At 28.4% G+C, this 12393-nt stretch overlaps 1 protein-coding gene across 1 annotated transcript; it reads right to left on the bottom strand.

Moving 5' to 3' along the window:
- Positions 1–247: 247 nt before the first annotated feature.
- BDR25DRAFT_208607 (uncharacterized protein) lies at positions 248–427 on the bottom strand (the record flags this gene model as incomplete). Its single annotated transcript, XM_033684572.1, has 1 exon — positions 248–427. A coding segment is annotated over one exon (180 nt), but the record flags the coding sequence as incomplete, so codon positions are not given.
- Between the last annotated feature and the right edge of the window lie 11966 nt (positions 428–12393).

Here is a 12393-nt window from a genome sequence, read left to right as displayed (position 1 = left end):
CAAAGAAAGTGTAAACAAGCTTATCTATTAATTATACATATGCCTAAGTAATATTGTGTAGTTTATAGTGCATGTTATATAAAGCTATTAGTAATAAGCTAATAGCTAGAATTAACCTCTAACTTATTTTTTAAATTATAGGAGACTATGTAAAGATCTTTTTTTTCTTTTTATCTAAATATTTTATAAACATAAGTTATAACTTTTTATATAGTTTTATTAATTTTCTTTTAACTTTATATATAAGTTAAAGGTTAAAGATCTGTCCTTTATAAATTAATAAATTATATAAAAGTACCTTAAATATGCTACTTATAATTAAACTTTTTATTTTTGTACAGTCTAATTCTTTAAATAGTCTTCTAGGTGTTATAATTACACTGTCTACACAGAGCTTAATTGCTAGCGCGTAGTCTTCTTTTTCCTTTTAGGTTAGAAATGTTGTAGCCTGTAGATTTTTATATAGTCTCTCTTAGCTTTTTTTAGCTAGCTATAGTTCTAGTTCTAGTTTATATAATAAATCTAATACTGCTTAAGGGGCTGTTTTATGTAGTCTATTAACTAGAGTTAGTTGCTTGTGTAGGCAACCTCTCTTTTATGCCTATAAAGAATCCCTTTATACTAGGGCTAGTTTATCTAGATCTAGTAATTCTTATGTAAGTTTATCTTTATCCTTTATATAATAATATAGCATAACTTATGTGTAGTAGAGTCTTACTAGACTATTCTTTATCTTAATAATAACATCTAAGGCCTTAATTTCTTTTACTATATATAGTCCTGTTTATCTCTTCTTCTCTTACTATGTTTTTACTTTAGAACTAAGTAGAAGGTTTAGTACTTTATATAAAGTTAAGCTATTTTAGGTATTAATTATATAATTAATATTAACTTTTACCTTTTTACTTTAAAGCATTTTTATTACCTTTTGTATAGCATTAGCTTGCGTAATAATATTAGGGGATAGTGCAGAATCTATGTTAATTTTTAGGTACATTTTAAACATAAGCAATATAAGTATAAGACTGTTTAGTCTTACTATATTATTTAGGGCTTTAATAGCTATCTATAACACTAACTTATTGTTTGTATAATTATCTAATTCTGCACAGAGGATATTGTACGCACATCGCAGTAGTGCGTGCGCGCGCTTAATCTTCCCTAGAGCCTAATAGGCCTCTACTAGCATCTGTTAACATGTTGCTCCTATAATCTTTATGTAATTCTAGAAGTTTTTAGATGCAAAGTTTATACTAGAGTTATGTATAATATAATTAGGTAAGCCTTAGTACATGTTAATCTAACACTTATAAAGCACGTCTTAGGTATCTTATGCAGACATTAATTTTAAGAAGGTTGCTGCTTAGAATAATGTATCTATGTTAATTACATGTAGTATGTCTTAGTTACTAATTTATATAACATTAATTACTATCTTATAGTTAAAGTGTAAGTTGTTCTTAATTATAAACTTAAATTTTTATAGTGCTAGGTTGTGTAGCTAACATATATAGCAGAACTTCTTAATCTTCTTAAGTATAAAGAGATTAATGTTATGTCTAGCATTCTTAAGCATTATGTGAAGTTGTTTTATATAAGGATAGCTAAATCTTCTATGCAGTTATTAAAGTTTGCATTTAGTAAAAAAAAACATTAATTTCTTCTTTTATATATTAAAGAATAGATAACTTTATTTTTGTATAACTAAAACAGTATTTTTATTGCTTTATATAATTACATTCTGCACATTGTTAAAGTACACACCTATTTAGTCTACGTCTGCTAGAGACAGTAGGAACAGTGTTAGGGTGTTTAGAATGTAATATGTTATATTACTAACTAGGTTAGTAATTTATATAGTACTAATTAATTTTATTAATTCTTATTTTTTAAAGCTAATACTTTTTTTCTTTAGTGTCTAGTTTACTTTTATATAAGGGAATTTTTGCAGGTATGCTTTAAGTTATAACTTTCTTATAGTAGAGATTCTTACTGCACTAGTATTTTATAGTTTACCTTAGTATACTGTATAGTATTAATCTTTAAGGATAAACTGTTCTGCGTATCCTTTAGGTTCTAGGCTGTAGATGTCCTCTGCAGTTACGCAGTAAAGAAATGTAGCATTAGTAAGGTAGTTAATAATCTTCTTACCTTTTTTTTTATTTAAGTTATTATTATTATGTAACTTTTTTTTTTTACTCTAGTTTACCTTTAAACTTTTAAATGTACATATTTACTTTCTTATATGTTAGTGTCTTGTTATAGAATTCTTTATATAAAGAGATATATTAGTGTTTTACATAAAATTAATTTATATAAAGATAATTTATTAACTAATATTTTTTTTATAATAAATAAAGTATTACTTTAATTATGTAAAGAACTATAGTCTAAATAATCTTTTATATCCCCTTAAGCTTCTTCTATGTTGTTAATAGCTATATGTACATAGTAAGCTATATTACTTATTAGTGTAGTACATGTTTTAGGATTTATTTATAAATGCATTATTCTATTAATTAATTATAACCTAAAGTGCTAAATAAAGGTTACTGTATAGTGCCTTATATGTAGGCTTAATTAAGAACATTACTTATTTAAGTTTAAGTTGCCCTTAGCATGCTTATATAATAGTAGTGTAAAGTAGTATCTTACCTTAAAATTATAGACTAAAAGCTTTTTATATAAAAGTAAGTTTATTAATTATAGCTTTAAAAGCTTTATATAAAGTTTTTATAAAGTTTTTTTACTTACTTTATATAAAGCTTATTATTATTTAATCTGTCTAATACTAGTTATAGTTTATGTTAGTATTAAAGTAATTACTAAGCTGCTTATATAGTAACTTCTATAATTGTCCTAGACTAATATTATAAAGGTAGAACATGTGTGCGCGCTCTTTAAGAATATTAGGAAAGATGCTTACATATAATGCCTTAAAAATAGTAAGGTGTTAGCAGAGCTTAATAAATACTATAGCCTTATTAGCTAAAATATTATATAGTTACCTTATATAGTTGTTCTTCTTTCTCTATGCTTTCTAGAATTATATAACCTTCTTAGGCGCAAGGTTCTTTGCTATAATATCTTATATAGGTAGAAGTTAGTATAGATTATATAGTAATTAAATTATATATAGTAGGTATAAGCTTTAGGGAATCTTATGCAGAGCTGTAGCTACAGGAATATGTAGCTGCCTAGTTGTGCTCTTGTATAGTAAGCTATCACAAGGTAGTTGTACTAATTGTAGAGGAAGTATTAGGTCTATAGGTAATTTATACAGAGACATCCTTTATTACATTAAGACTAGCAATAGTAGTAATAGTTTTATATAATACTCTAGTAAAATAGTAAACATGTGTTCTTCTTTTATAAGTCTATATAGTGTAGTAGCCTTTATTATGTCCTTCTTAAAGCTAATGCCTTTATTCTATAAGGTAGTAATTAGTTTTTATAAAAATAGTTAGCTAAGATCTCTAAAGTGTATAAGCTTTTACTTTATAAAGTTGTCTTAAAAGTTTTTAAGTGTATATACATCTATTATGCTTAACATGTAGAGTTTTATAATTAAGTTAGCTGTGTATAAATTAAGCTTTTTTTTAAGTATGTTATTTAATAGTTTAATTTTATTTACTTAATTTTTAATGTTTATCTACTCTGCTAGGGTCTTTACTAAGATGCCTATAAAAGGTATATATTAGTTATATGTTAATACATTATGTTAGCTAGTTATAGATAGAGCTAGTGTTGCTTATTGCTCTATAGTAGTTAATTATGCGTTGTTGCGCGCTGTCTTACTTCTTGTTGTACGCTGCCTCTAAATAGCCTTGTGCGAAAAGATAAAATAGACCTTTTAGCATTAAACAAGCACTACTATTTATATAATACCTTTAAACAGTATTATACAGACAAGTTTCTTACTCTTACTTAGGTAACTAAATAAAAATTTATAGCTACTTGCATGTAAATTAGACTTTATTTTTACTCTTACTAATTTACAGTTAAAGTAGTAAGGAAAAAAATTCTTCTTATACATAAACTTTTAAATAGAAAGGTATAAAAAGAGCTTCTTTTTTTATAGTATTTAAACTACTAATTAGTGTTAAATAGACTCTCTGCTAGCTAGCACTTAGTGTTAGCAAATGCGTACAAGACAGAGAGGTTTACACAGTGTAAACATTGCACAGGGGTGTTAGGTAACTAGTGTTAATTGCTTCTTGTTATTTTCTATTGTACAAAGGAAAGGGGTTGATATAGTCCTAAACTCTGCGCACAGATCTCTGTGCACAGGGATCTAGGCGCATCTAAGCCACGTGACTATTAACTAGGCGCCCAAATATCACTATTTAGACAAGTATAGTCTTACCTTTCTACTATTACAGCTTAATTATGTAAAGCTATTTATCTTTATAAATAAATTATTTACTAATAATAAAGACTTTAGCTTATAGCTAGAATTTTTAATTATATTAAGTAATAAAAACTATATAAAGTAAAGCAACTACTTTAAAATACTAGGCAACATTATACACTAAAATTCTACTAAGTGTAAAAAAGTAACTAAGAGTGTTCTTACTAGTAAACTATATAAAATAGTTAAAAAGTTTAATAATGTAATTACTTTTAGTATAACTTTATAGTAAATTATATAAACACTTAAACTGCTACTAATCTTAGTAGTAATTTACATAAATTTAAGGTTTTTATATAATTACCTTATTAAGCTAAGCACTACTAGTAAAAAGCAACTTATAATTAACATTATGTTACTTTATAAATTATATAAAAAAAAGGAAATTACTAAAATAAAGTAGATTAATAGTAAAGACAACTTAGTAAATATATGTATAAAAAAACACTAAACTAAGCTTTTTAATTATTAGTCTTAACTAACTGCCTCTCTGTCTAGATAAAAGCATCTATAGACTAGCTAGATCTTATGTGTAAAGATGCCTTAGACTAACTAGACTAATAACACTTTTATATAAAACTTATTTTTTTTATTTTTTTTTATTTTTTTTTATATTATACACACTTATTTTTTTTATTATAAGGATCTGTTACTGTTAGCACTATATAAAAAAAAAAGAGCTAGGGGATTATACAGCAGGGCTTAGAAAGTAAAGGATAAAGAAAAAAAAGCTATTTATATAGCATAACTAGCCTATCCTAACGCATAGCATTACTAAGGCAAGTCCTAATAAATAAAGTAAAGTAAAGGCAGAATATAATTAGATAAACTTACATAAACAGAAGGAAGGTAACATATATAGAAGGTAACTTTTTAAATAAAAAGAAAAGTTACTAGTGTCTGTACGCAGCAGCAGCGTCGCAGCCTAGATACAAGCAATCACGCACAAGCAGGATCACGTATCTATGTCACATAATGCTTGTGCGCGAACCTCTGTGCGCAAACATCTAGATATCCCCCTTTTTTTTGTATAAAGGAAAAATAAAAAGTAATTAACACTAGTTACCTAACACCCCTATGCAATGTTTACACTGTGCAAACCTCTCTGTCTCGTACGCATTTGCTAACACTAAGTGCTAGCTAGCAGAGAGTCTATTCAACATGTAGGTCTATAAGTTAATTCCTATGCAATGCAAAGTAGGGGTTATATCTAAAATTAGCTTTATATAGTGTTTCCTTTATTATAGCTAATTCTATGTTATTAATAGCTAGCTATGCTATTAGAAGCTATGCTGCCTAATTATTTTAAGTGTAAGAAATGTACTTTCTTAGGTATCTTTCTACTTCTGCGTTTGCTCTCTTAGTCTAGCTGTCTGTTTGCAGGTGGTAGGCTGTTAATAGCTTATATGTTATACTAAGGTGCCTTATTACTGCTTTTTAGAAGCTGCTAGTAAACAGCTTATCTTAGTTAGAGATAATAATCTTAGGGTATCTATGTACTAATATTATGTTTTGTTTTAATTTATAAATAAATTTCTTAGCTATTATTATTTTTTCTAAGGGCTAGGTATATAGATATTTAGTAGTTTTATTAAGTGCTACTATAATTATGTTGCACATTCTGTTAGTCCCTAGTTCTTTAGATAGAGGTAATTCTATAATAAAGTCTATTATAATTATTATCTATAGTAACTTTAGGGCTTTAATTAGTTAGAGGTACCTGTATAGCCTGTGCCTTTATAAGTTGTTTCTGTTGCAGGTATTACATTCTCTAAGCACCTCTATACATAGTTGCTTTACCTTTAGTATTTGCTAAAAAATAGCAGCCCTTAGCTTTTTCTAGAGGGTGCCTATTCTAGGGTGTCTAAACATTAGAGATTTATAGTATTTACAAATTAGGTTCTTCTATCCCTACTTACTAGCTATAAGCATGTAGAGTTCTTTTATAAGTTTAGGTCTATTATAAATTTATTCTTTATTAGTTTTCTTAAAAAGTGTAAATTCTTTAGTTCCTTTCTTTTCTTTATTAAAGTAGTTTAGTCTTTAGCTAAGGGCGTTAGCCTGCTAGTTTTATGCTCTAGGTATGTGCTTAATAATATAGTTAAACTATGCAAGTTCTATTGCCTATTTTATATGCATTAGTAACAGTTTCTTTACTGTTAAGAACGTAACTAGGTTTATATAGTTAGTTATAATATTAAATAGTTTTACTATTCTATGTAGTTCTATAGACTAAACTTTTACTGCATTAAGTACAGCTTTTAGTTCTTTATTAGGTATGCTATAGTTAGCCTTAGGTCCTAAAAACTTAGCAGAATAGTACGCAACTAGGTGCTATTTTCTGTCTTCTTGTTTCTAGTAGAGTGCAGCTCTGCTAGCTCCTAAAGATGCATCTGTGTAGATCTTTATATCTAACTATAGATTATACATTCTTAGCACTAGCTTAGCTGTTATAGCTTATTTTAATGTTATAAATGCTTTATTTATTTCTAGGGTCTAGACAAACTTTACTATAGCCTGTTCCTTAGTTATAGTGTTTATTAATAGTATAGCAATTTTAGAGTAGTCCCTAATTATTTGTCTAACATAGCCTAATAGTCCTAGAAATCCCTTTACTTCCTTAACTATAGTAGGTTCTAGCTATTTAAGTACCTTTTGTACTTTAGCTAAGTTAATCTTTATTTCCTTTTTATTAATTATAAATTCTAAGTACTCTGTTTTAGTAACATAGAACTTACATTTAAAGAGCTGCAGGTAAAGTCTATACTTTCTAAGCTATTCTAAGACTTTTTATACCTTTTATACATAGTCTTCTAGGGTATCTTTTAAATAGATAAGGACGTTATCTAAATATACTAGAGTAAAGACATTAAGGTATAAGTTAAGGGCTATATTAATAATTTACTAGAATGTTGCTAGGGCATTTATTAAGCTAAACAGCATTACTAGTAGTTTATAAAGTCCTTATAGGGTCTTAAATACTGTAAGCTATTTATTACTTTTTTTTATTCTTATTTTATTAAATCTGTCTTGTACATTAAACTTTATAAAGTACTAGGTTCTTTTTAATTAGTTTATAATATTTTATATAATTAGTAAAGGAAACTAATTTTAGATTATATTATTATTTAAAGTTCTATAATCTTAATAGACTTTAATTTTTTTTTTTATAAAAACTATAGCTAAAGCTACTAGGCTATAGCTTTTTTAAATATAGCCTTATACTAACATCTTATTAACATATTTTTACAAGGCTTTCTTCTATATCCTTGTTAAGGGGCAAAGCTTATAGGTTTTTAGGTTAGGATCCTTTATTAAGTTAATAGCATAGTTCTAAGGCTAGTGTAGTAGTAGTTCTTTAGAGTTCTTTAGTGTCTTAAACATATCTTTATAGTCTTTATACTTAGGTAGGATGCAGCTTTTTTTTAGATTTATATAACACTAATTTATTTTACATTCTTTTTAATTTTTTTATAGAATACTTCTTTAAGTTTTTTTTTTATTATTTTTATTACTTAGGCTTTTAGCTTTTAGTAAGGGAATTTCTAGAGTTTTCTTTTCTTAGGGTAGTAACTGCTACCCTGCTTTACTTGTTTATAGACTAGGTATCTGTTATTATAGCATGCTAACTAGGTTATGTGTGCATAGTTATTAAAAGTTTCTATAGTTATAGTTCTCTAATTAATTATAAAGTTATGTGTTCTAAGCTAGTTATAGCCTAGAATTACATTATATTTACCTTTTAGCTTAAGTATATTTATAGACTTCTAATCTTTTATATTTAGGGTTTTAAAGTCCTTTTTATAGGTTTCTAGGTTAATCTATCCTCTGCTGTACTTAATTAATAATGTGTTAGTAAAAGTTACCTTAAATAAGTTTTTTTTTATGTAAAATAGTATACTTTACTTATCTACTTAGTCTTTATTTATAGCAGTAAAGGTGCATCTGCTATCTACAAGGGCTAGTCTAGGCTATTCTTTATATGTAAAAGTAGTTGTTAGGCTGTGTCCTGCCTCTTATCCTACTGCAATTACTACTAATATGTTATGTTTAACTTTTTTATTTAAAAAAAATAAGAATTAATATTTTATAAGTTATTATTAAACTTATCTTTTTTTTTTATAAGTTTAATGTTCTTAATTATAGTAGTTAGCTGCTTTACATTTATAATCTTTAACTAGGTAATGTAATGTTAGATAGTCTTCTTTTTTTGCTACTTTTTACTAGAAGTAGTAAAACCTATAATTTTTTTATTTATTACACTTTATCTATGCTTTTTGTTTGTAAGAAGGAGCTGTTTAATAAGTGTAATAATTTATAGTTTTATAGGCTAAGGCTGTTCCCTGCTATAGGCAACTATTGTAGTTCCTTTTCTATGTAGGCTACTATCCTGCTTAATGTTTATTGTCCTAGTGTTTAACACAGTATTGTTGTGTACACTAGTACTAGGGGTACAGACACTTATTAAGTCTGTGTAATATGTTAAGGGGACTTTTTTAGGTCTACTGTAAGTATTCCTTTGTTTGTACTAGCTGTATAGGGTGATTTTTCTATTAGCAACTATTAGTGCTATAGGTGCTACTTCTGCAAAGAACATATTATCTATAGTTCTGTTATATTACAAGAGCTTTTCTAGAGATTGCTAGGCTTAGAAGTAGTGTTTTAGGTTTTTTAGGCGCTAGTTATAGTACTTTAAACCTAGTAAGTTTACTTAGCTATTCTAGCTTTTAATTTTTAATCTTAGTAAAGAATTACTATTACTTTTTTTTATTTATAATGTTATATTTAACTTTAGCTATTCTTTATATAATGTTAAATATTAAGTAGTTATTACTAATGTTTATTTAGTAAAGTAAGACTATATAATTACTTAAGTAGTTATGTTATAACCTGCACTTCTAGCACTTGCATTTCTAAAACTGTTAGAAAAGTTCTCTTACTAAAGTACTAGAGGTTTAGTTTTAAAAAAAGAATTATTTTTTTTTAAACATTTATAATGTATCTTTAGATTTAAGTCTTCTTTTTATATCTTTTAAAGATTGCAAAGTTCTATAACACTATATTAAAGCTACTAAAATTTTAAATAACTACTTTCTAATATAGTTTAAAATAGTTGTTTAAAGAGTAGTTTTTTTTATATTACTAGTAAAGTCTATTATTTAGTTTTTTTTATATTTCTTTATCTATAAGGCTATATTTAGCAGTAATAGCTTTTATTGTTATAGTAGTATTTTTATTCTCCCCCTTTTAGAAGTTTAGGCAGTTTTAGCAGAAATGTTCTACTTTTTTATAGTTTAAGTAGGCCTTGTCCTCTAACTACTTTTATTATTCCTTTATTAGAGGTAGCTTATTATGTCTTAGAACTTAGTTTTTCTTTAGAGGGGGGCTTTATGTATACTTTACATAGCTAAGGTCTATTAGCTTTTTATTATATTATAAAAGCTTTTTTTTTTAGGGATAAATTCTAGCTTTTAGAAAGTTCTTTTTAATTTCTTTTTTCTTTTATGTTCTTTATAGTAATTATTATAAGTTGTTACTTTTTTAATATAGTCTTTAAGAGTAGTTAGTTAGTCTATATGTATAAACTTATCTTTTACTTTATTATTTAGTCTGTTATAAAACATGTAGTATAGGGCTTTCTAGTTGTTCTATCTATATATAGCTATTTGCTCCCTAAAGCGCGCTGCATAGTTTTAGACTAGTCTGCTGCCTTATTTTATGTTGTTTAGTTTATTAGCTGCAATTTTTTTTTTATCTAAAGTCTTATAGATAGCTAATAAGGCTGCTTTAAAATTTTTAATGCTACTAAATACTTCCTTAGTTTTAGAGTTAAGTAGTGCGCTGTTAGCTCTAAAGTCTATCTAATTATTAGTGTAGAGTTAGAACTAGATTGTAAAGGGGCCTTTTAAGTGTAATTTTATCTAGAAGATTATTTCTGTGTTAGTCTAAAATGCTCTCTTATTATATTATATATAGAGGTGGCATTTAGTAAAGAATAGTTAGAGGTCCTTTAATAATTCTTTAAAAGGCTTTAAAAGAGCTAGTTTTAAAGCCTTTTTAGCTATAACACTTGCTTTATTTATTAAGATATTTTAAACTTTTGCTAGCTTTACTTATAGTTTATGTATCTAGTAGGCTTAAGTAGTAGCCTTATAAAGGTTAATAAAAGGTAGGGGGCTTTATAAATTTATAGTTTTTTAGCAAAAGTTAGTTATTTTTTACTTAAGTTTTAGTAACTTACTAACTTTATTACTAATTTACTAGAGTTTTTTAATATTGTCTTAGATTAAGTTAATCTGTTCTGTAAAAACAGCTTTACTTTAGGTAAAAACTTCTATAGATTTTAATAGCGCAGTGTAGGCTATATTAGAATCTAAATTATGTTATAAGGTTACTATACTTTTTAAAGGGGGTAGTGTTTAATGTTATAATTTTTGCTTTAGAAAGCACTTAGGTCTAATAGAATTCCTAGGGGGGAAGTAGGACAGGTAGTAGGGGCTAATCTAGTAGGGTGTACAGTTCTACGTACAGGCTAATAGGCTAATAGAGGGTTCTAGAGTGACTAGATTGTAGTTTGCCCTATGTGCAGCAGTAGAGAGGCTAGAGTTAAACAGTCCTTTTAGATAGAATAGGAGGTATATATAGTGTAAGATATATAAATAGTATTATAGCTCTTTAGAAAGCTAAATGCTACTTAGTCTATGTAAAGAATAAACTAAATGTTAAACACACTTTCTAAAGGTTGTTTAATGTAGGAACTATATACATGTGCTAGGGCGCTAAGGGGAGCTCACAGGAGTCTATAGGAGCTTGCTAAGGGGAGCTCCTACAAGCTCCCTTCAGCTCCCTAGACTCGCAGCCTGCTTTCCTATTAGACGACGCATTCTTCCACAACGTCAGGCAGCCGCGCTGCCTCCGTGTCCTCTGACTGGTCTTTAAGCGAGCCCTGTCCCCATCCAGCTAGATTGTGGAGCACTGCTGGTGGGGATACGCTGGTCCAACTATAGACCGTAACAGTACCCTAGTCTACCCTAGCTACCTATTGACAACCCAGCTAGACACCTGCCCCTAAAAGACAGACGACTCCTAGCAACTGTTACAATTGTGGAAAACCAGGACATTTTGCCAGCGACTGCCCTATCCCTAGGGTACAAGAAATAGGGGGGCGGAGCGGCATGGTGATTTTCTTTGATGCTATGATCAGTTAGCAGACCGAGCCATAGGATGTTAGGTGCACGACAATACCTATAAGGTGGAGAATTAGATAATAGCTAAAGAAGAAACTAACAAAATTAACTAGACTATATAGGTAAGGCAAGCAAACACTTGTTGCTATAAACAACAAATTTACTATATTAATAACAACTACACTGCTAGTTACTACTAAACAAAAACATTACAATAAAGGCATTATATTAGTATTAGGTTTTTAGTCTATTTCTTAGTAACAGGAAATTTTAGTTAAGATAGTTGTACTTATTATATCCTATCTAAATTAGTTTTAAAGCATTTCTAAATACTTTCTAAACACTGCAGATAGGGACTATTAGCCTATAGAGGGGGGGGTAGTGTAACAATTCTACAAATTGTTCCATATTAGGTCGCTCGGATCCTATCCGAAGGGTCCCTGTATCGGCCCTAACCATGACTTGACCCAGCCCCCCGCAGTTACCCCTATTCCCTCATGTATTTAGTCGCACCTTGCCCCTGTAGCTAGCTCGGTAGTTTTCTGATATCCTACGTACAAGGCCTATAGGTGTCATTGGTATTCCCAGGTCTCTGAGTCCCCACGCACTCCCATATGCCTCTGAGTGGATTCATACCGCATTCGGACCCATTGTCTTGCCTGCGCCGTTACAGTGGAAGAGTGGCCGAGCCAGGCAGACGGAACAGAAGCTGTTAAGTCTAGCAACGCTATATAGTAAAATGCTTAATAATTTAGTACAGCACAGATAGCGCAAATTTTAGTCTTGCAAGTTGTA

Source organism: Lindgomyces ingoldianus (genome assembly GCF_010093535.1).
Source record: "Lindgomyces ingoldianus strain ATCC 200398 unplaced genomic scaffold BDR25scaffold_2, whole genome shotgun sequence".
Lineage (NCBI taxonomy): Eukaryota > Fungi > Ascomycota > Dothideomycetes > Pleosporales > Lindgomycetaceae > Lindgomyces > Lindgomyces ingoldianus.
Note: the sequence above shows the minus strand (reverse complement) of the source record. Positions and strands in the feature narration are given on the sequence as shown.